This window comes from Ruditapes philippinarum, unplaced genomic scaffold (assembly GCF_026571515.1).
Source record: "Ruditapes philippinarum isolate M1 unplaced genomic scaffold, ASM2657151v2 ctg1253_1_1_1_1, whole genome shotgun sequence".
Classification (NCBI taxonomy): Eukaryota; Metazoa; Mollusca; class Bivalvia; order Venerida; family Veneridae; genus Ruditapes; species Ruditapes philippinarum.
Genome location: NW_026858769.1, coordinates 276076 through 300519, shown reverse-complemented (window position 1 = coordinate 300519; position 24444 = coordinate 276076). Strand labels below are relative to the sequence as shown.

General features: G+C 33.6%; 1 protein-coding gene across 1 annotated transcript in view; it reads right to left on the bottom strand.

Annotated features, from left to right (window-relative positions):
• The window catches only part of LOC132754234 (uncharacterized protein C01G6.5-like), a 28234-nt gene extending 4913 nt beyond the window's left edge, over window positions 1-23321 (bottom strand). Inside the window, exons 1-7 of the mRNA XM_060744852.1 lie at window positions 23033-23321; window positions 12049-12235; window positions 9855-9971; window positions 7725-8278; window positions 5705-5781; window positions 3899-3979; window positions 2715-2884 (exon numbers count right to left, since the gene is read on the bottom strand). Of these exons, the coding sequence (XP_060600835.1) occupies window positions 2715-2884; window positions 3899-3979; window positions 5705-5781; window positions 7725-8278; window positions 9855-9971; window positions 12049-12235; window positions 23033-23145 (1299 nt within the window). The 5' untranslated portion in view covers window positions 23146-23321. The remainder of the gene's footprint in view (window positions 1-2714; window positions 2885-3898; window positions 3980-5704; window positions 5782-7724; window positions 8279-9854; window positions 9972-12048; window positions 12236-23032) is intronic.
• Window positions 23322-24444: the final 1123 nt, after the last annotated feature.

Genomic DNA, 24444 nt, shown 5'->3' with positions numbered 1-24444 from the left:
ATCCATAATTCTAACTGAAAGATAAACATCATTGTTTGGCTGGTATTCTAACCAAAATGTCATATCATTGGATTTATGATGTCTTTGAATTTCCAAAAGAAACATCTGCAAATGTGACAGCACAGTGCAAATTGTGCCATAAGAAGATAAATGGAAACACTAAGTCACATTAAAATTTCATTACCCACATGAAGGTATGTTAAATTATGTTTCACATATTTCAGGCACAAACTTGCATCTTAGTAAAAATAGAACCACAGACATTTTGTAAGATAGCTGTATAGCTTCCTCACATGAAAGAATCCAAAGTCCCTACCGGGATTGGAACCCAAAGCAGTGACTGTGAGGGGCAAGTGGTTTGAAGTTAATAACCTTAACCACTTGGCCACAGACAAATTTTTCATTTGCATTTAAAGATATAACAATACTGTTAAAGCCCTTACTGGACTGAAGAAGACATTATGTGCCTTTCTGAGCACTAGTCCTGTTACAAGTAAGTTCAACCGTTTTATTTTTGTAAACTTCCCCTTATGAAAACTATTCCTTGGCTCAAGATCCTTCAAACCAACAGATTTGAGGGATGAAGGCCACACACTTAAAGGCAATATTGTTTCTCTTTTAGTAATAAAAATATTATGCAATTCATATATGAAACAAAGTGAAAATCTAACCCATTACCTTCTGGAACCAAGAGTAATTAGCCTTTGCAATTAGTATGAGCTGGGAAAGCCTGCATTTTCTAGCAGTCTGACCAGGCTTCTGACCATTGGATATCTCAATTTTTGTATTTTGTTATCAAAATCCTTTTTAACTTTGAATGGAATGTTAACAAGAGGGCCATGATGGCCCTGAGGTCACTCACCTGTATATAGCCCCCCCCCCCCCGGGCCAATTTTACCCAAGGGCTTTTATTTGTTTATTTGAACAGACTTGGTAGACACCCATAAGAAGATGTTTCATGCTAAACATCTAAGTTCTAGCTCATTGGGTTTTTTAAAAGAAGATTTTTTAAATTTTTACTATACACATATAGTAAAAAACAATGACACCCCTGGGGCAGGGCCAGTTTTGACCCCCGGGCTTTTATTTGAACAAACTTTGTAGATATTTACTTATAGATGTTTCATGCTTAATATCTAAACTCTAACTATTTGGGTTTTTTCAAAGAAGATTTTAAGTTTTTGCTATACACATATAAGGAAAATCAATGACCCCCAGGGCGGGGCCAGTTTGGGCCAGTTTTGACCCCAGGGCTTTTATTTGAACATACTTGGTAGACACCCATTAGAACATGTTTCATGCTAAATATCTTAGCTCTAGCTCTTTGGGTTCTTTAAAAGAAGATTTTTTAAGTTTTTACTAAATGCATATAGGGAAAATCAATGACCCCCTGGGGCGGGGCCAATTTTGACCCCAGGGCTTTTATTTGAACAAACTTGGTAGACACTCACTAGAAGATGTTTCATGCCAAATATCTTAGCTCTAGCTCTTTGGGTTCTTTAAAAGAAGATTTTTTAAGTTTTTACTATATGCATATAGGAAAAATAAATGACCCCCCGGGGCGGGGCTAATTTTGACCCCAGGGCTTTTATTTGAACAAACTTGGTAGACACTCATTAGAAGATGTTTCATGCCAAATATCTTAGCTCTAGCTCTTTGGGTTTTTTAAAAGAAAATTTTTTTAGTTTTTACTATATGCATATAGGGAAAATCTATGACCCCCTGGGGCAGGGCCAATTTTGACCCCAGGGCTTTTATTTGAACAAACTTGGTAGACACTCACTAGAAGATGTTTCATGCCAAATATCTTAGCTCTAGCTCTTTGGGTTCTTTAAAAGAAGATTTTTTAAGTTTTTACTATATGCATATAGGGAAAATCAATGACCCCCTGGGGCGGGGCCAATTTTGACCCCAGGGCTTTTATTTGAACAAACTTGGTAGACACTCATTAGAAGATGTTTCATGCCAAATATCTAAGCTCTAGCTCTTAGGGTTGTTTAAAAGAAGATATTTAAAGATTTTTCTTTCGGTTGCCATGGCAACCAGAGTTCTGCATGGAATTAAATTCTTTGAACAATTTTTAAAGGTGACCACCAAAGGAACATTCCTGTGAAGTTTGGATAAAATTGGCTTGGTGGTTTAGGAGGAGATGTCATTTAAAGCAAAAGTTTACAGACGGACGACGGACGGACGGACGACGGACGGACGACGGACGAAAAGCGATCACAAAAGCTCACCCTGTCACTTTGTGACAGGTGAGCTAAAAATTCAATGAATAATAAATCCATTACAACATTTAATAGAATAAGGGAGGATTAACAAACTTATTACTTTATATATGTATAATTTTAATTTAGTCTTTAGTCTTTCATCCTAAAACAATATCTTATCATGGCATTTTTTTTTCAATCTAAAAACCTAATTTCTACTTAAATCAATGCAGTTGAATATCAAATAAAAGCTTGTGAAGGCAAGGCCAAGTGGTTAACACGTCAGACTAGTAATCTAAGGATTACTGACAGCCTGAGTTCAAACACCGTCAGGGGCAAGCTGTTGTTTCCTTGACCAAGAAACTTTACACTTAATGCGTAGTACTAGTTGGTTCCAGGAATGGATTTGAGAGTGTTTCAATAAGCTTATAGCTTTCAAACAATCTAAGTAAAATAAGTAAGTATAAACTAACTAAAAGGTTAATCCTCTATAAAGTAACTTACCCAAGGGGTTCTCTTCTTTTTCGGACGTTTACAATCTGCAGAGTCGCACGTGTCATCCTCGTACCATTCCACGCCAGGCTCGAGGTTGTCACTTGTAGAAGCTGTTGAAGAAGAAGCCGCGCCACCTTTTCTTCTCCTTTTCCGGCTTCCAACTGCCGGTGCATCATTTCCTGTAAAGATTGATAAACATACCAATTAAATTCAGCATGCCTTCTGAATAATGCTAATTTTCATGTTTTTTTCCCCCTGAAATGTATCTAAAAGTAAAAATATTGCGAAGTGAACAAAGTAATTTACACACTGCAAACGCCCTTGCAATCCCGTAAATTACCAAAACAAGGTCAAAATATGCAAAAACAGCCTTTACTGCACTAGACATGCAGTGGAAGTATAGTGATATAAAATACTGCAAAATCAGTCAATAATCGCACATCAATGTAAATTATTACTTGCATTTTGCATTGTGTTTTTACTTTTCTAAAAATAATTTTTCCTTAACTTTGATTTTCTTGAAATATTTTGGTTTGTCTGGAAGCATGCAGCTTTAAATATTTCATTAGCTTTAAGTGATGAAAAGCAAGACTGAGATCACATGACCATATTGTAGACGTACATTTCGTGGAAAAGTCACCAGGCCTAGTGCCCCTTACTCTGTATCTTCTGGCACAAGTGCATACCTGGACAGTTCAAACTAAAGTTTGGTTGGCTAACCAATTAGTTTTGATTTTAAAATTATTGAATGCATAATGTTTACAAACAGTCACAATACCATATCAAGTCAAAGCAAGACTTTTGATATTCTGGATGAATAAGAATATTTTTTGCATATTTCAACTTGACTTTCCATCTAGAACTAGTCTAATTAACGAGAAACTGACCTATAACAACAATTTTTGATGTTTTTATTAGTCACAAAAAACGTTATTTGACACAAATTTAAAGACAGGGCCACAGTAAGGTAAAAATAAAATAATAGTGGTTTATACTTTATAGCAAAGTCAAGCATGTCTTGTATTTCTTTATATTACACGTGTACCAAATTTTCTTAAATTCTTCCACTTTCCTAGTTAGTATCATCCAAAAACCATGAAAATGGAGTGACTGAAAAGTTCACAAGTATTCACTCCTATGATTTATAATGTAATATAATGGACAATGATAATAATTGTCCCACAGAATATTACCTTGCCTCTTCTTCTTTTGTTGTGGTTTTTGTTTGGCTTGTGACTTTGGCCTCTGATCAGCCTCGGGCTTACACGAGTCATCTGTAAATACAATCAAACAACACACTGTTAGACCTTTAACTGGTTACAATTTGTGTAATAAACTTCAGTCTGGGGGTCATCATTCATTCAGAGCTAATTTTCTCCTTCTGTCTTTAAAACACATCTTGACTGGTAGTTTATCATCAGTGCATTAAATCATTTTGCTCAAAATCCATTTTCTAGACAAGAACTCCTAAGAATCTTGAACACAGAGTTGCTTCCCTTTATTGATATAGTATTTGCAGATTGTTTATTTGTAGACATAATGAACTGCTGTTTTTTCTTTCGCCTTCTGCTAAAAAACAATTTAGCTGGTGGACTTACACTCAAGTTGTAAGCATATAAGCAATCAATCTGTAACAATTTAGCTGGTGGACTTACACTCAAGTTGTAAACATATAAGCAATCAATTTGTAACAATTTAGATGGTCGACTTGCACTCAAGTTGTAAACATATAAGCAATCAATCTGTAACAATTTAGCTGGTGGACTTGCACTCAAGTTGTAAACATATAAGCAATCAATCTGTAACAATTTAGCTGGTGGACTTGTTTTCATTTTCAGCTTGCTTGTTTTGACGATATAACATCATAGGTGCTTGTGTTCAGTGAGCTATTTACAAATACTACACCATCCTAGTTGGGTAAACTTACAAATGGTCACCTGACACTATAGTAGTAACAAGCATCAGGGCCATGACTACCTTATTATAGGGGTTTTGGGCCATTCAGGCTGGGGAATTTAGTCATTTTGAAGAAGAAGAAAAAGGATATTTTGTCTGTCAACAACAATCAGTGTCTATTCTAGGAATTGAAAAATAGGGGTGATTTTCCCCCCTCTATTTCAAAAAAGGGGGCGATTTTCAAAATCAAAGGGTGCCAATATAAACTGCCAATGTTAAATCGTCTGCATTAAGTTTACACTGAGGCGTTCAACCGATGAAATAATTAAAACGATAATATTTATTTAAGGCAGCAGAAGTTGTCCCCCCTTAATTTTTAAACGAAAACAAATTATTACAGAACTGCCGCGATTGATTATAAAGGGATTGGCAATACAAATAATCGAACTATCTTTCACGTCTAGATTGTAGCCAAGCTAGGAATTGCCTCATTTTTCTTGATTATTTACTACACTAAAATGGCGCCCAACTGTCAGACCTAGCACACTAGTTCCGGTCGATACGGAACATTCCGTTATTTTCCGTCAACTCACGTAACCAGTACCGTACGGTACTAAATTATTATAATTAGCTTACAGTTACCTCCCTTCAGTTTTCGGTGTAAATGTAAACAAAACAACCAAATATAATGTGGGATGGAAGTTTTACGGTTTTATTATCTTTTTTTATAGATGCGTGATTTTCACGCACATGATTTTGAATTGTGCGCGATCTGTTAAATACTAGCGTGAATCGCGCAATCGCGCGTCCTAGAATAGACACTGAACAAAACTCATATATTATTATTAGTATTATTTTTTTACATTGCAAAAAGAAAAATGATAAGATATTACAAAGGGTTTTTTTAGTAATCACTTTTTTCCAAGGGGATTTTTTCTTAAAAAGTAGAAGATAATATTATCAATTCTGTAGGGTATTTTACCTCAAATAATTGGGAAATGAGGACCCTTTCTATATCAATTTGGTTGGAGAGTGGGGCTGAATTTTAACTTTCATAATTTTTAGAAATGAGGACCCGGTGTGTATTAAATGGCATTTCTTACCTTCTTCTGAACTATCTTCCGATTCTGATGGTGGCTCGACTACTTTCTTTCTACCGACTGGTTTCTTTGGTGGTGCACTGTAATATAAATATTACATATAGAAAAAAATTGGACAAGTAACGACATTTTGCTGCATTAAATTATAACACAGAGGAAACAAGTTGACATTTGACAGGTTTTTGAAGGTATACTTTTTCTATAAACTTTTAGTGCTCTAATTTTGCACATAAAAAGGATGCAATTTTGGACCAAATACTTAAGTAAAAGAATGTCTTTAATTAAAATGAGCGCTTACTTTTTGAAACTGTTTAATACTTTAAATACAATGAAGCGTGGAGTATCCAACTTAATATTGTTTTACCAGTGTATCATAGAATAAAGTGGGGTCAATGGCCAAGAGGTTTAATGGCCTCTGAACCACTTGCCTCTCACTGCTGTGAGTTTGAATCCCATCATAGACTTTAAATTCTTTCTGAGAGGAAGCTATTCAACTAGCTTATAGAATGTCAGCAGTTTTACTTGGGAGCAAATTTGGGCTTGAAATAATGCAACAAAAGGCGCTCAATGTCCTCCTGGAAATTTGCGATATGATCTTTTAATTCTTAACAGTATTGACCTTACCAACCAAACCACGATAATATAAGTAACAGATCCCTACTCTTGACCTATTCATTGAATAACAATAGATTTAACCACAAACATTGACATGTGCTCTTTTGTTAACAAACATGTTGTGGTGAAATTTTTATTGTAATACCCTTATCTGATAATTAGATTTTAGCATGAAACAGGTTAGGAATTAATGCGTTACATCATAATGATATATAGTATAACAGGGCTCGAATTTAACTTTTTTGGCCACTAGCAATTTTTTGCTAGTGGACAAATTTTTAACTAGCAAAAACTGAATTCAACTAGCACTTTTTAAGACAATGATTTTTTAATTCCAAAATTGTTTAAACTTTTGTGTACATTCATTAATTGTTTAAATTATCATGTACCATAATAATTAATTCATTGTTGTTACAATTATGTATCATAATTATGAATTTTATTGAAAATGTTTTTATTAATAAATGTTGTAGTGTAACACATAAATTGACAGTACTTAGTTAAAAAGACAAAGTTGTTGCTGGATATTGAGAATAACAAAATTAAAATTGCAAAAGGTTTAAACATATTTTGTGACAGCTGACTTAATCATGAAATTGGGCATGAAAAAAATTATAATACTTCAATTTTAAGTTTAATTATTTGATGTGCTGAAAGACAAAGTTGTTGCTAGATATAGAGAATAACAAAATTAAAATTGTAATTTAGTCCGAACAGCCTGGGGTACGAATCAGCAACGTAACTTTCTACTCAAAAACTTGATTTAGGGGACAGGGATTCTTATCAAATGTCAATCTACATGTAAAAAAATAATAATGCAATATTGTCGCCATACCGATGATGTCAGGTCTGGATTATGCACACAACAATCGGCGAAAAATATTTTGGCAACATTTCCATCGTCATCGAGTTCGTACGTCAGACTGACGTGCAGTTCTTTCTCCCATTTTTAACTGTTTTAACTGAAGGCCTGATTGTCTTTCTTTTGATAGACTGTGAATCATTTTCTGTACTCAAGAGTATTGTTATCGGAAGACACATTTGCTTTAGTAAGTGGGAAGAAGTTCGTTATTTTTCGTTTAGACATTTTATTCCGATCACGCTTGATTTACACGGACAAAATGACATTTGGACTGGTTTAAATTGGTGTACTTTTTTAAGCGAGGTTAAGGTATCGAAAATGTAAACCAGACAGCAAGTGCGCGCATAGTTTATAACTCGGCTACCTGCGAATATTACGCCCCATTTATATTTCGGATTTTCCTAACGAGCGTATTCCGTTTTTTCTTCAACTCGCAAAAAATTGCGAGTAGTCATAAATCTAACTCGCAAAATCATTTTTCAACTAGCATTTTGCGAGTTTGCGAGTGTTAAATTCGAGCCCTGGTATAACCCTTCATCATATTACCTTGTTTTTCCTTTTCTAACTCCTCTTTTCTTCTTAACCACCACTTCTTCTTCTTCTTCTTCCTCCTCCTCCTCAACTTCTTCTTCTATTTCATCATCATCGTCATCACTATTAACTACGTCCTCAATTTCAGCTGGCAATGTTTCTGAAAATACATCCTTACTTCCTCCCGTTGACACTTTACGTTTAGAGTCACTCACTGAATCACTTATTGGAGATTTACCAGAACTTTCAGAGTTATGCTTACCTGAACCACGTCGGCCTTTTTGATATGAGCTATTTTTAGAAACAAAGTCAAGGTCATTGTCAGAATGGGAACTCGAATCTTTCCGGGTGCGACCTTTATGAGGAGATTTCGATTTTGCACTTTTTTCGGGAGACTGTTCTACATTCGATTGAATGTCACTGTTTTTAAATAGTCTTTCGGACACTATTGTCGCGTCCTTTTTGAGATCTGGTGGATTTGAACTCTCCTCTACCGGAGTTGTGTTTGGTGATGACAGTGACTCTGAAAACATCTCCGAGGTTTTTGATTTCCTTGGTATTTTTTCGAACTGGAAATGAAATGAAATATTATTTTAATACAATAGGAATACTCTTTCTGTGGTTTTCTTTCTCTAGAACTGGAAATAATTTTTTGAGATTAATGTTTCATTTGATGTGGATATAGACCAATTACTTGTATGCAAAATTTCAGATTGTTCACTCAGTTTCTCCAGAATAATTATTTTGTGAAAAAAATGACCCAAAATTGATCCAATCGGATCAAGAATAGCATAAAAATACAATTTTAAATTTATTTCTGAGTATATTTCTTAATTATATTTTTCATATTTGTATGTTTTAGTGCCTCAGCTTAGTTATGTATGAAATTCAAATATTATGTATTTTGGCTTTTGGACCGGAGTGGAGTTCCTTTAAAAAATATCATAAATTAAAGATAAAACTGCTTTTAAACACATTTTTGCTTTACTTCTTTAATTGTATTCCTTTATGCATGACAGTGATGAAACATGATGTTGTTTATTAATTTTCAACCACTTTGTATTCAGCTTCCTGAATCTAACCATTAAGTCATTCAAACATAAATCTGTCAACTTAATTCAAGCACTTTCAAGTGCTTTTTAAGGCCAATTTTGCATTTTCAAGGACAAGTCCCGCGATAAATATTCCTGTAAACAATCAAGTTTAAAGCAAACATTACAAAAAGCAAATTGTACTCTTTAGACATCTTATCACATTCATTATGAAGGCTGTATTTTCCTTGTGGGTGTTTCCACTTTCATTGCTCCTCAGAACACTTTCACCATCTCCCATACCAACTATTTATCTTCATGTATACCCATCAGTGCTCGGCAATGGCCACTTCAAACATCCTTTTATCTTATTCCCAATCAGTAAACATGAAGCAACTTTAAACAGGAAGTTATATATCTTAACTTTAGTTTTCAAAGTTTACCAATTTTTCTTTATACTTGTAAACAAAAGGTAATGTAAAAAGCAATGACCTTGTATACCTACATATCTACCCAAAAAAAATTGAGGAAGTAAAACACATCCCGTCTTCATTTCATACTTACTAACATTTTGTTACATAATTGTATCTCATTTCAAAATTAAGCACTTTTTCAAGGACACCCTCACAATCAAGTAATTTTTAAGACACAGATCAGCATCAAGCACTTTTCAAGACCTGTGCCAACCCTGAGCATTGGACTTGTCACTTATAATAAAGAGAATAGTTGCTGACCCCAATAACGGACTCCAATGATGTTTTAAGAAATGTCAAACATGTGTAAAATAATGTTTTAATAATGGATTTAGGGCACATTAGAAGTTTAACAACTGAAGAAAGTTGGTGTTGAATGTGCAGTTTTGTGTCATAAAGGAAGCAAATGTAATCACAGTAGTATGTTGATTTCCTTACAAAAAACTCATTTACTATGATTATACTCATTGCCAACAGAGCAAAAAGAAGTTCATCTCTGTGGCAAATGAGTATCTTTTTGGAAACTGTAAATCAAGATACCAAAATTAGAAAGTTTTTGAGAAATAAAAATGATAGCATTTCTGAGGCAAAATGGGCCTTTAAGCTACTTCTGTCACTTCGCAGATTAAGTTGATATTTACCACAAATTGAAATTCTGACTGTGGTTGCTCCGCATAGCTGCCTGGCTGTATCTTGTATCCATTAGTGTGGCCGAACGTTATTTTATCGCCAATTTCTAATGTGCAAGTTTTGTGTGTCTGAAAAAAACAAGACATGCAAAATTAATCAAAACTTAACAATTTAGGGAAAAGAAACAAATCTTAAATAATGTTCAGGGCTCATCCTGGGGGGAAATTTTAGGGAGAAGTGACTTCCTCGCGAAAAATAGGGAGAAGGGAAACAGCCCAATGTGTATGCATTAACATGCATGGCTATACATCCTTAACTATAATATAAACACAATTAAACTATTTATCAGCTAATTTATAAGCTTTCTCTACATATTTGTTTATATATTTTCATGTAGATTTATTGATAATAATGTGTAAGAAAAAATTTGATGAATAAATTAATTTCATATTTTTACTTTCCTCACTTTTAATAGAAGATAAAGTTTCAAACAAAATCTGCCTATTCTGTTCTGATTACAGAAAATTCTTATATGATCTTGCATGTTGTAATGTCATATTTATCTACATATAGTTATGCTTATAAAACAATTTTCAAACATCGAAGAATATGTAAAATATGTACTGCAAACATTTGTGCACATTATATTTGATCACTAAAATTAAATACATTCATTTCTTATTGAAAAATTTGACTGAGAAATTATAGAAAATAAATTTCTAATTACCTCCCTTTATTTTCATGAAATGTTAAACTCGTAATATCTTTATAAATAATGCTTTTTGAAATTTACAATATTGATAAATCTTAATCTGAGCGTCATATTTATGACATTAAAACAAATATATATATTGAAACAATAAGAACACGTCTTTCCGATATATACATGTACACATGATATACGATCGATATGTAGCATGCCAATCATGATTCGTAGTTTTTCCGGGATGTCGTGCCCACGTGCGTAAGCTGTGTCAAATTTGGCATTTCTACAAAGATAACAATGCCAAACACTCTCACTGTCTTCAACATACCAATCGTAAGATTTTTGCGAATTGGCTTTCTTAAATTTTTGCGTCAGAATCAGTAACTTTCTTTTACTTCTAGGTTTGGGCATTTCGCCCTGTAGCCATGACGTGAGCGACATAACAATTTTTTAATTTATGTTAACTAATTTATGTTAACAGACTGAAATCATTCAAAACTATGATTAAGTTTTTAATCCGGTCGCTGATCATTAATGAAATTGATTATTTTTAATTGACTAACAGTTTTGTGATAGCCGTGAAAAACCCATTGCAGATCGCCTTTACTCGGGTTAAACACCGCGTGTATATCAATTAGGGAAGATTTGCACGTGTTTAGATGATCGGGAAAAAACAATCTATAATTATCGCCAAATCCCGTATTAAACTCGCAAAACTGTCACACAATTATACCCGTTTCGGGCCGATGCTCTCATTATTTACTGTTTAGAGTAGGCGGTCTATCGCTTTGCATACAGGTAGAAGGGTAGTATAAAGCGACGCTCTGATTGGATAATGATAATTAGCAGTCGTCATATGGGCGTATACAATCTCTGCTCTTTACATCGCCAAGTAATTATTCTTTGGGAATTAAGATTTTATCGGCGATGTTGACTTCTCTTTGATCAATTGTGAGAGCGAAATGGAAATATACACGGCGAAGTTTTCGCCTGAATCGCCCTTCCGGATGAGCCCTGATGTTTTCATTAAACTATTACATACATGTACATTTACATTTTACTTCTGTCATAATTCTATTCTTAATACTTGAAGATCTTCATCATTTTGAAACACTTATGAAGGCGTAAACAGGGTTAAATTTTAAAACTTCAACATAACAAAAATTAAGACTTAAATTTTACTTTACTTTACTTTAACTGAGCTTAACAAATAATCTGACTTTCCATTATCAAGAGCACAAGTCCTGTATATTAAATTCTATAGACAGAATGTTTTGTGTCCTTGCGAGAATGGGACAGAAAGAAGACAAAATGCTTGATCATCACAAAAATTTTGAGCTGCAATAGTACATTTAACTGATTAGTGAATGGGTTAAGATAAATCGAACAGAATAACTAGAAAGCATGAAGCAGTGGCCAATTTATGAGTTCTCAACAGCTTCGTTTCTTTGCAAGTCTGCATTCTGTACAACACACAAGACAACTTCTGTTCTTCTTACCCTTATATCATTTATAAAAGTTCCGTTCAAGCCTTTATCTGTCAGTATGAACTCAATTTCGCCATTTTCATTCTGTTTGCCGAATATTTCAACATGAGATCGTGAAATGAAATTTTTGAGGACGGCGGAGTCCAGGTAATAATCATTGTGCTGGCCTCTACCAACTTTTGTTAGTCCCAAATTCAATCTGAAACAAAAATACAATTTTAACTTGTATCAAAAGATTTCGAGAAATGAAAATTACACAATTTGAGAAAAAAGTTGTTACATACTTAAGTGTTAGAACTGTCTTTTTCAAAGACAAACAAAAGTTTTCTCAACTGACTAAAGTACATAGAACACAGATGAATAATAAGGATGTGAAGGTATACCATAAATTGGACATCAACTGGACACTTTTTGAACATTTTTCTGTACAGATTTCATAATCTTAAAGCTAGAAATCTGAAAATTTGACACAGTACATCTAGGTTCTTCTCCCAACTAAACATAGCTTCTCCCAGGGTTCCCGCTGTCGCTCGCCAATGGCGCCAAATGCGACAAAATATTAATTCTGGCGCATAAAATCTTTAATTGGCGAATTTAACTGGCACCAACGTAAGATAAAAGCATCCGACAACTAGTACACTTAAATGACATAAGCGGCCGCGTCAATTACATAAGCGGCCCAAATGTGAAAGGTCACGCACTATTAGTTTGTTTATCAAACTGTATAATCGGGTACCGTATAATCAATTATGTCATCAATTGTGTGACACTTCGGGAACATGTGAAGATGAAAGTGTCAATGTGTTAATTGGAACAATTTACGTCTTTCATTCTCTGACTTGGAGCACTGATAATAACATGTGTGGTCAACAGGTGTTAGTAGCGAACAGAGAAGTGAAAGATCGTCTGTTATGTTGACAAACATTGAACTTTAGGTAAGTTGACTCGTCAACTGATTAAAAATAATTACAGTTTGAATATTAAATCGGATGACAATTAAAAGAATAATTTCACTAATGATTGATCTAAAGCCACTGTTTACTGCAATGTTAATATTTTCATATCTGAATGTAAAGTGCTGAAGTGTCTATTCACATGCAAACCCTATTAAAATAAACAATATTTTTCATTGTTAAAAATACTTAGTATTTATTTCATTTTTATGTTCTCATTGATTTTTAGATGAAGTCAATTTATAGTAATGTTGTTTTTTTATTATTTTGTATCTGTAGATCACCCGATTGTCTGGTAGAAGCTCGGAAAGATCTTTGCTCAGTCCAGCCTGTGAGAAGAACTGCTATACTGGCAAAACGGTGGAAAACAGGGCCTCCCATGACTAACTTAACATGATGTTTTTGATTACATTTATGTTGTTATGTGTATTTATTTAAATGGAATTTGAAAACCACATAATAATATGTCTATATTTTAGATAAAAAAACATGTGCAGCTGTAATAAAATGAAATATTATAAATATGTGTTTGTAATCATAATGATATATAACTGCTAGCAAATCTTAGCAAAGATAGGCATGTCTCCCTTGCAGAATTATTGGCTCCAACTTTGGAGCCATTGGCTCCAACTTTTTCTGATTGGCGAATTTGGTGGCGCAAACTAATTTTGACCCAGAGGGAACCCTGCTTCTCTTAACTAGCAAACTAGTTTGTTTATTTCTGATTATGTTTCACTTTTATCTGAGGCCCGTCAAGACAGGTATCAAAATTACCTAAATCAACACTATAGTATGTGTCGGACCAGACAGATATGTACTAGACATTGATTTAATCCACATAAAAGATTGGGTGCTTTAATTTTTTTAACATATTTCAGTAGCAATGAACTTGTATGAAGTTTTGAATAGTCTATGGTTTACTCTTACAATGATTATCTAATATAAGAGGTCAGCTATTACACTGATGTCCAAATGTCATTCAACATTCTTGAAAATGAAAGAGGACTCAAAATATTAAAATTTACACAAGTTTAAATAAATTCAATTACTTAATTATGGAAGAAACATGCATTTAGTGTTGATAAAAATGCCACCGATTGAACAACAGAAATAAAACTAAATCAGGCATTTTTAGGAATCAAGGGTCAGCTCGGCCCTAAATCGTACTCGTCTCCCCCGAGTTAGCTCCACCCTATATACCAACTCGGCACGGGTCAACTAGGCCCACTTTTCAATTTATGAATATATTGGTTTGTTTTATTACAAATAATTTAAGCTAATTAAAGGACTGTTATTATTACCAATTAATTACCACATGTATATTAAGGGTACCAATTTAATCAGGTGATTGATGAAATCATTCAATATTTATTTATGACCAGGCCATCCTTAAAAAAATGTTTGTTTGCAGTAACCTGACCCAGAATTTTCAAGGTGGGTAGGTAGGTCGATTTTTTTTTTTTTTTTTTTTTTTTGTTTTTTTTTTTTTGAACTGTACTCCCAAATAAACATGGAATGTCAAAATGCTGGACAATATATGCCTTGATAATCTGGTAACAATTAATAAATTGATAACTGAATACTAATTTAATAAGACCTACATTTAATTTCTTCCATTAACCTTTAAAAGAATGAAAACAAAGCACAAGGCATAATTTTCTGATTAAAAAAAAAAATTTATCCAGACCATGAAAAAATTTTTTGAGTGGGGGCAAATTTTGTGAGTCGGTCGCGTTACTGCAAACGAACATTTTTTTAAGGATGGCCCCACCTGCAACTATTTAGAAGCTTAATATAATAAGTAAACCCGTTATCATTTCGTATTTTATCGGGGATTTCTTTACAAACAAAAAGTATCAAAGGAAACACATTTGTATTAACTATTATATGAATTTTTAACAAATCTGCAAGAAATTAGAATAAACATAACATATTTCTTCTTAATATTCTTTAATCGGCAGAAGTACAATGTACAATTATATAATAATATAACAGATATCTCTTATTTTTCATTTAAAACAGCTTACCTTGATAACATGCAAGTAATCAGAAAAGTTTAACACGTTTTTTTAAAAGTGTGCCGAGTTGACGTGTGCTGAGTTGACCCATGCCCAGGGTTGTCATTAACATTTTTTGCAGAAGGTTTGTTTTGAACTTGAGGCGGTCATTTCTGTCTTTATCATGCATAACAAAGAGTGTTTTCTTAATTTTGAGGCGGCCCATAATGCATTTGAGACAGGCATTTTGGCCTCCTGCCGCCTCTTAATGACAACTCTGCATGCCTAGTTGACTCTTTACCCATTTATAGGGTCGTCAGCGTTTGACAGTTATTTGGTTTTGGTTGGTCCCCAACAAGTTACGAATATAATCTTAAACGCTTGATAAAAATAGATAAACAATGCATTGATCTTATTATCAGTAACTATAAGTTTAATTCAGGCAGAGTTGACCGGTCCCTTTTTTGAATGTTTCCCAGACAACATTGTTGCAGGGTCTGTTTAATGCCAAGCCTACCTAATTTGTAATTATTTCATCAATGAAACTATGCTATGATTTGGGGGTCCTACTAAACACTGCTAAGGACTGCCAAGGACCGCTAAGGACTGCTAAGGACTGCTAAGGAGCCACAAAGGACTACTAAAGAGGCACAAAGGACCTTCAAATACCTCCTAGGCCATTCTTATATTACATGGTATTATTTTTAGTGGAAAAAAAATTATAATTTTAAGAAAAAATATGATTTTGGTGAAAATTTTATGAGTTGTCGGACCGCTAAGGACTGCTCAGATACACAAAAGACTGCTAGGGAGGCACAAAGGACCTTAAAATACCTGTAAGGGCATTCTTATAATACAAGGTAGTATGTTTAGTGACAAAAAATGTATTATTTTAAGAAAAAATATCATTTTAGTGATAAAATTTATGTTTTTGAAGAGTTGTCGGACTGCTAAGGACTGCTCAGGTGCACTAACAACTGCTAGGGAGGCACAAAGGACCTTCAAATCCCTCCTAGAACATTCTTATAATATATGGTAGTAAGTTAATAGACAAAAATGTATTATTGTAAGAAAAAAATATAATTTTGGTGATAGAATTTATGCTTTCGATGAGTTGCCGGACCGCTAAGGACTGCTCAGGTGCGAAAAGGAATGCTAGGGACCTTAAAATATTTCCTAAGGAGGCACAAAGGACCTTAAAATACCTGTAAGGGCATTCTTATGATACATGGTAGTATGTTTAGTGATAAAAAATGTATAATTTTAAGGAAAAATATCATTATAGTGATAAAATTCATGTTTTTGAAGAGTTGTCGGACCGCTAAGGACTGCTCAGGTGCACTAACAACTGCTAGGGAGGCACAAAGGACCTTCAAATCCCTCCTAGAACATTCTTATAATATATAGTAGTAAGTTAATAGACAAAAATGTATTATTGTAAGAAAAAATATAATTTTGGTGATAGAATTTATGCTTTCGATGAGTTGCCGGACCGATAAGGACTGCTCAGGTGCGAAAAGGACTGCTAGGCAGGCACAAAGACCTATAAATATTTCCTAGGGAGGCACAAAGGACCTTAAAATAACTGTTGGGGCATTCTTATAATTCATGGTAGTATGTTTAGTGACAAAAAATGTATAATTTTAAGGAAAAATATCATTATAGTGATAAAATTCATGTTTTTGAAGAGTTGTCGGACCGCTAAGGACTGCTCAGGTGCACTAACAACTGCTAGGGAGGCACAAAGGACCTTCAAATCCCTCCTAGAACATTCTTATGATATATGGTAGTAAGTTAATAGACAAAAATGTATTATTGTAAGAAAAAATATAATTTTGGTGATAGAATTTATGCTTTCGATGAGTTGCCGGACCGCTAAGGACTGCTCAGGTGCGAAAAGGACTGCTAGGCAGGCACAAAAACCTATAAATATTTCCTAGGGAGGCACAAAGGACCTTAAAATAACTGTTGGGGCATTCTTATAATTCATGGTAGTATGTTTAGTGACAAAAAATGTATAATTTTAAGAAAAAATATCATTTTAGTGATAAAATTCATGTTTTTGAAGAGTTGTCGGACCGCTAAGGACCTGCTATTCAACGTCCAATCGACGTCAAATTTCAGATTTATGTCATTTAAATATTAATAGACGATTACTTGTATTTTACTTCATACAACAATCATTCAGTTTATTTTAACATTTGTTTATATTTAAACATTATATGAAAATTTCGGCGTGCGCCGATGTTGCGTTGTCATGGTTATTAAAGTGCACATACCTCGTTAAGGAAATAAAAGTTAACAATAAAAGTAAATCTTACTTTTAGAAATAAAGACACTCTTTCGATTCATATCCACTAAGGGTGTTTTTATGAACCAAGTAAAAAATGGCAGCAAAAATCCACGAACTTTTTGAACATACCTCGTATATAGTGATATAATCAGATTTATGTTTTTAATAGATATTATACAGGCTGAAGTAAATTATAAGTTGTCATAAGCTTGAATTTCTATTTACTAAAATAGTAAATACCAACAAATAAAAATTTTCATTAAAAAATTTACAGATCTGCTTTTATAATGTTGTAATTTATTACTACCAATTGATGAAATTTTATTTTTATTTATGTGAAATGTCAGTAACATTATTATATGAAGATGTTATTATGATTCAGTGTTATTATAAGTTCATTATTTCCTAGTATTGATAGTTCTCTATGTTAATGTTTCAGTATAAATGGACAGCTGTCATTCATTAAAATTTATAGAGTCAAAATATTTGTTTAGGACTTTGTTTACAAACAAATTTTAATTATACCCCCACAAACGAAGTTTAGGGGGGGGTATATAGGAGTCAGCTTGTCGGTCGGTCCGTCGGTCGGTCCGTCGGTCGGTCGGTCCACATCATGGTTTCCGGACCATAACTAGAGTTTGGAATGAGGTATTGTAATCAAACTTGGTATATAGCAACCTTATGTGAAAACTCCGGTTGGTATTGCATTTGGGACCCCCTGGGTCAAGGTCAAGGTCACCGTTACTAAAATAGATAGAAAATGGTTTCCGGACAATAACTACAGTTAGGAATGAGATATTGTTATCAAACTTGGTGTATAGCAAGCTTATATGAAGACCTGGGTTGGTATTGCATTTGGACCCCCTGGGGTCAAGGTCAAAGGTCACCATTACTAAAAATAGAAAAATGGTTTCGGGACAATAACTAGAGTTAGGAATGAGATATTGTTATCAAACTTGGCGTATAGAAAGCTTATATGAAGACCTGGCTTGGTATTGCATTTGGACCCCCTGGGGTCAAGGTCAAGGTCACCGTTATTTAATGGTTTCCGGACAATAACTAAAGTTAGGAATGAGATATTGTTATCAAACTTGGTGTATACCAAGCTTATATAATGACCTGGGTTGGTATTGCATTTGGACCCCCTGGGGTCAAGGTCAAGGTCACTGTTACTAAAAATAGAAAAATCTCCGGACAATAACTAGAGTTAGGAATGAGATATTGTTATCAAACTTGGGGTATAGCAAGCTGATATGAAGACCTGGGTTGGTATTGCATTTGGGCCCACTGGGGTCAAGGTCACTGTTACTAAAAATAGAAAAATGGTTTTCTGACAATAACTTGAGTTAGGAATCAAATTTGGTGTATAGCAAGCTAATATGAAGACCTTGGTTGGTATTGCATTTGGACCCCCTAGGGTCAAGGTCACTGTTACAGTGTTACTAAAAATAGAAAAATGGTTTCCGGATAATAACTAGAGTTAGAAATGAGATATTGTATTCAAACTTTGTGAAAAGCAAGCTTATTTAGAGACCCCAGTAGGAATTACAATTAATTGAAATATTTCTTTGTACACAGTTGATAGTTTGTGTTCAAATTTTTCTTCAGACTACTTATTTTTCAAAAAGTCAAAGTTGCTGGTGGGGGTATTAATCACCTTCAGTGATAGGTCTAGTTATTATCACTTTTTCATTACTAGGGTCATAACCATTTATTAAAATCCTTTTTCTTATGATCTTCTTCCATTTTTTATAATAATTATATTGGTCAAGTGATATGACAATGTGCTGGAATATGGAGACAAATACTTTATTCAGGGTGGTGAAATATATATATTTTTTTTTTTTTTTGGTGTTTTTTTTTCATTGACTATATATTTGGCCAATAAAAAAATGATGTTCAATAGATCCTTAGACTTAATTGATCTACAGCCTACTTAATAGGCATTCTCTAACAGAAAGTCCCTCCCACTGTTTTGAAGTATATCACCCTATATTGGCACCCCCACTGGTTTGTAATATATCACACATCCCAATATACAATACACAGCTCCCAATATACAGCTTGTTAACTTCCAATAATGTGCCAGCCCCATCTGTATGTATATAGTTAGGATCCTTATCCCACTGTTTTATGAGGGGCTGGGATAGATGATTTGTTTTTTATTGAAGTAAAAAGAATGATCTTAAAGAATCTATGTTTTAACCATTGATTAATTTTAACCACAATGTCACTTCAACATTCTATATATCCTACTTTAATAGTTTTCTGTGAATATATAGCCTGATAAGATTATTCTGTTATGATTATTCTATTTAATTTTAGTGTGAAATATTTCTATGTACAGTTGCAAAGCTAACTACTTCCATATCGAACAAGATAAGTTTAGTGTTATTGTAAAAAGAATCATTTGCTCATTTCTGTTACATCTGTCCACTTCAGTTCCTTAAAAAAAAAATATTTATATATATATATTTTTATCACATAAACCCCGGCGCGGGAGTGTTATAAAGCCATTTAATAAAAACGATATTACACTAGTGTAATAACACTTTGACGTGACGTCATTTGCGCTATATATAAACATAGCGTTACACTATGGGCGCGTCATTGTAGAATTACTCATTTTAACAGTTCACTGTTCTTATTTTGTATATGTGATAAATAGAATATTATATTTGTGTAGATTCAATTCTAAATTTATTGAACTCGTTGAATAAAACAGTATTATGCTCGCCAGAGGCTCGCATAATATGATTTTATTCAACTCTTTCAATAAATTTAGTATTAAACTACACTCATTCAATATCCTCTATATATGTGTCCGAAATTCATTATTTTAAGCTTTAATATTATGTTGATAAATTGTTGGTCCACTGAAGGTTAGAGTAACATATAATCTATGTTATGTAAATAATTTTCGTAGAAAAAAATAATATCGGTTGCTTTGGAGATTTAGGGTAAAACTCCCTTTGTGATATTAAGTAAGCACCATATGAGCCGCGTCATGACAAAACCAACATAATGGCTTTGCGACCGCGCAGTCTGATCAGGATCCATGCTGTTCGCTTACAAACCCTATTACAAGTAGAGAAATTGATAGCGAACAGCATGAATCCTGATCAGACTGCGCGGATCCGCAGGCTGGTCTGGATCCATGCTGGTCACAAACGCACTATGTTGATTTTGTCGTGACGCAGCTCATATAAATTTAATACTGATGATAGGGATGGATGTTACAGACAACTGTTACATAATTGCCGGAGAAAATGGCAATTTTTGTAACATTTTCATTGTTAGACTATCAATAAGCACCAGTAACATGGTTTTGTCATGCGTAATGCGCATTTGTTTCACAATTGGATACTTTATGTGGGGTGAGGGGGTGTTTTAGTTTTTTTCATCACATCTTATTTTAAATATATTATATATAGGATTACCTATACCAAGTGATATATATCATCGGAAATGTCATTACATTTTCTATGTGCATGTAAAAATAATTAATTATTTCATGCTTTCCAGTGTTTTATTGTAATATATCAGATGATTATATTCTGGTAAACCACTAGTGTAATTTATAAAATATAATTTTCACTGTAGCCGGACTATATCTGAATGCGGATGAAAAGAAAATTAAACTAAATGGAATAACAGGCAGAAATAATTGTCATCATACGTAAATTTTGCTTCTATAGGAAAAGAAAGTCGATGTCACCATACATCATGTAAAAAATGTAACAAAATTAGAGAATTTAACAGAACTATATTTCAAAATTGATGATGTGACGTCATGATGTGATGACGTCACAAAGGAGAATGCGCGACGTTACGCGGCAAAATCAGTAAAAAATACTTAAAATTACTTTAAAAGCATGAAATAAAAAGAATATTTATTTGTTTTACATATAAGATTGAAATATATTTCATTCGTGAACACCAGCTATTATATTTTCACTCGTGGCTACGCCACTCCTGAAAATATTGCATCTGGTGTTCACTCAGTGAAATTATATTTCAATCTTACATGCAAAACAAACAAATATCCTCTATGTAAGAAAATGAAACAGATAATAGTGGTGGTTACTCCACTATCACCAAAAAAAACAAAACAAAAAAAAACAACAAAAAAAACCCCAAAAAGATGCTTATGTATTACATTACATATAAAATTGGGCAATTTTAGGGTATAAAAATGTCTGTATCTATATTTTGAGTCATGCTATTATAAAAAAACTTTAAGGAACATTTAATGTATTAATTAAGTTTGGCATTTGGGAAAACCTAACAAAGTAATTGCAAATGCAATATATTTTTAAAATAAAAAGCCTGCATTATAATTATGTTGTTTGTTCCGAAATAATTTGCCCATTTACTGTGCAGCAGGCAATGTGCACTCTCAGCAGGACCTAATGTTTCTATGTCTACTTATTTACAAATACATAAATATAGAGATAAATAAGTTATATACAAATAAGATTTCACAAGTACTATTTCAATGATCTAAGTCATATTGGTTTTTATTTCCTTTAAAGGTTGTGAAAGTGTGCTGCTCGACAGAACAAGATGTCTGTTGTTTCCAACAGAATCATTACACACGTTCACTTCCTTGGTGTGAAAGTTCTTGTTACTTTTGGACGGGTCTTTGTGCCTGCCTAGCAGTCCTTTTCGCACCTGAGCAGTCCTTATCGGTCCTGCAACTCATCGAAAGCATAAATTCTATCACCAAAATTATATTTTTTTCTTACAATAATACATTTTTTGTCTATTAACTTACTACCATATATTATAAGAATGTTCTAGGAGGGATTTGAAGGTCCTTTGTGCCTCCCTAGCAGTTGTTAGTGCACCTGAGCAGTCCTTAGCGGTCCGACAACTCTTCAAAAACATGAATTTTATCACTATAATGATATTTTTCCTTAAAATCATACATTTTTTATCATTAAACATACTACCATGTATTATAAGAATGCCCTTACAGGTATTTTAAGGTCCTTTGTGCCTCCTTAGGAAATATTTTAAGGTCCCTAGCATTCCTTTTCGCACCTGAGCAGTCCTTAGCGGTCCGGCAACTCATCGAAAGCATAAATTCTATCACCAAAATTATATTTTTTTCTTACAATAATACATTTTTGTCTATTAAACTTACTACCATATATTATAAGAATGTTCTAGGAGGGATTTGAAGGTCCTTTGTGCCTCCCTAGCAGTTGTTAGTGCACCTGAGCAGTCCTTAGCAGTCCGACAACTCTTCAAAAACATAAATTTTATCACTAAAATGATATTTTTTCTTTAAAATAATACATTTTTTGTCACTAAACATACTACCTTGTATTATAGAATGCCCCTTACAGGTATTTTAAGGTCCTTTGTGCCTCCCTAGCAGTCTTTTTGTGTATCTGAGCAGTCCTTAGCGGTCCGACAACTCATAAAATTTTCACCAAAATCATATTTTTTCTTAAAATTATAATTTTTTTTCCACTAAAAATAATACCATGTAATATAAGAATGGCCTAGGAGGTATTTGAAGGTCCTTTGTGCCTCTTTAGTAGTCCTTTGTGGCTCCTTAGCAGTCCTTAGCGGTCCTTAGCAGTCCTTAGCAGTGTTTAGTAGGACCGATGATTTGGTGCCAGTAAGAAAAAAAAAATCTAATTTTATAGGATTAGGAATCTATATCTTACAGAAAAGAGTCCTTTCAGGTCTATAAAAATTGCAATTCAGACAAGTGCCTAAAAACTTGTACCCATGTGTACCTCATTGCATCTGGGACTTTAGCACATGTAGCTGGTGGTCCAATTCGTCTCAACTGGAAAACCCAGTCAGCCATCTTCCGTTTACCTTCTTGCAGATCCTCTGGATCAGACATACCAAATGAAGGGTTGTGACAAACCGCAACCTTTGTTTAATGGATTATCATGTAAAGAAACTAATGGACTATATAGTTACTGTCAATTATATGCAAATAAAGGTTAAATATATTAATTTTTTAGTAATTACGATGGGAAATGACAGTTGTGCAGTTTTTAGCGGGGATCGTAGACTGGTATCAAAACGTAATAAAAAAAATAACAAAAAGAAGCAAAACCACCTAAAAGAGACCGCACTTCCTCTTTTATAGTAAATGCATGGTATTAATAAGCTAATAAAGACCTGTTATTTTTTTATTCACAATTATACAATAATTTATGGCCAATTTTAAAAAATTTGGTATCAAATAAAAGATTACTTGATAAGCTTTCTAGGGATGCCATAAAAATTAATATGACATAAGTAAAAGTATTATTTTTTTTCAAAGTTTCTCATTTTTTCTTCTGAAAACAACACTCTCAAATTCGGTCAGGAAAACCGGATACGGACAAAAGCCCCCCCCGGACGAAAGCCCCCCCCTGTCTAAAAATGACAAAGTGGACAAAAGCCCCCCCCCCCCATGAAATTTCCAGATAGGAACAAAGCCCCCCACCCCCATAAAAAGTAATGGTAGGACAAAAAGCGCCCCCCATAGTGTAAATGTATAAATATCTGCATTTTTTCAATTTGTTTTTTTTTTTATATATATATCTAATTAGCAAATAGAAAACATATATTTGTATATGTATGTTTTTTTTCAATAAATATGTATGGACATCACATGTAGGTGACATATAGTGCTAAGGATATTAATTTGATCCCTTTACAAAAGTGATAAAACATCACTACTCTTCTGACGCTTGTTGTGTATATGAAAAACTATGAAATCAGTATCGCATGCATGCATTATTTCATCTGTTATCATACTTTGTTATCACTTCAATATATACATTATAAATAAACATTAAAATAAATTGTTTTCATTTTTATTAATTCATTTACACTACATGTAATTTGATGGACCATGGGGGGCTTTTGTCCTACCTTTACTTTTTATGGGGGGGGGGCTTTTGTCCTATGTGTAAATTTCATGGGGGGGGGGCTTTTGTCCACCTTGTCATTTTTAGACAGGGGGGCTTTCGTCCGGGGGGGGGGGCTTTTGTCCTACACTCCAGGAAAACACGGCGCCCCTACTAACTTTTTTTATTTCTTAATCAATTTTCATAAATTTGGTATGTAATTAAAGATTACTTAATAAGCTTTCTAGGGAGGCCTTAAAAATAAAAATGACTTATGTACAAGTATTAAAATTTTTGTC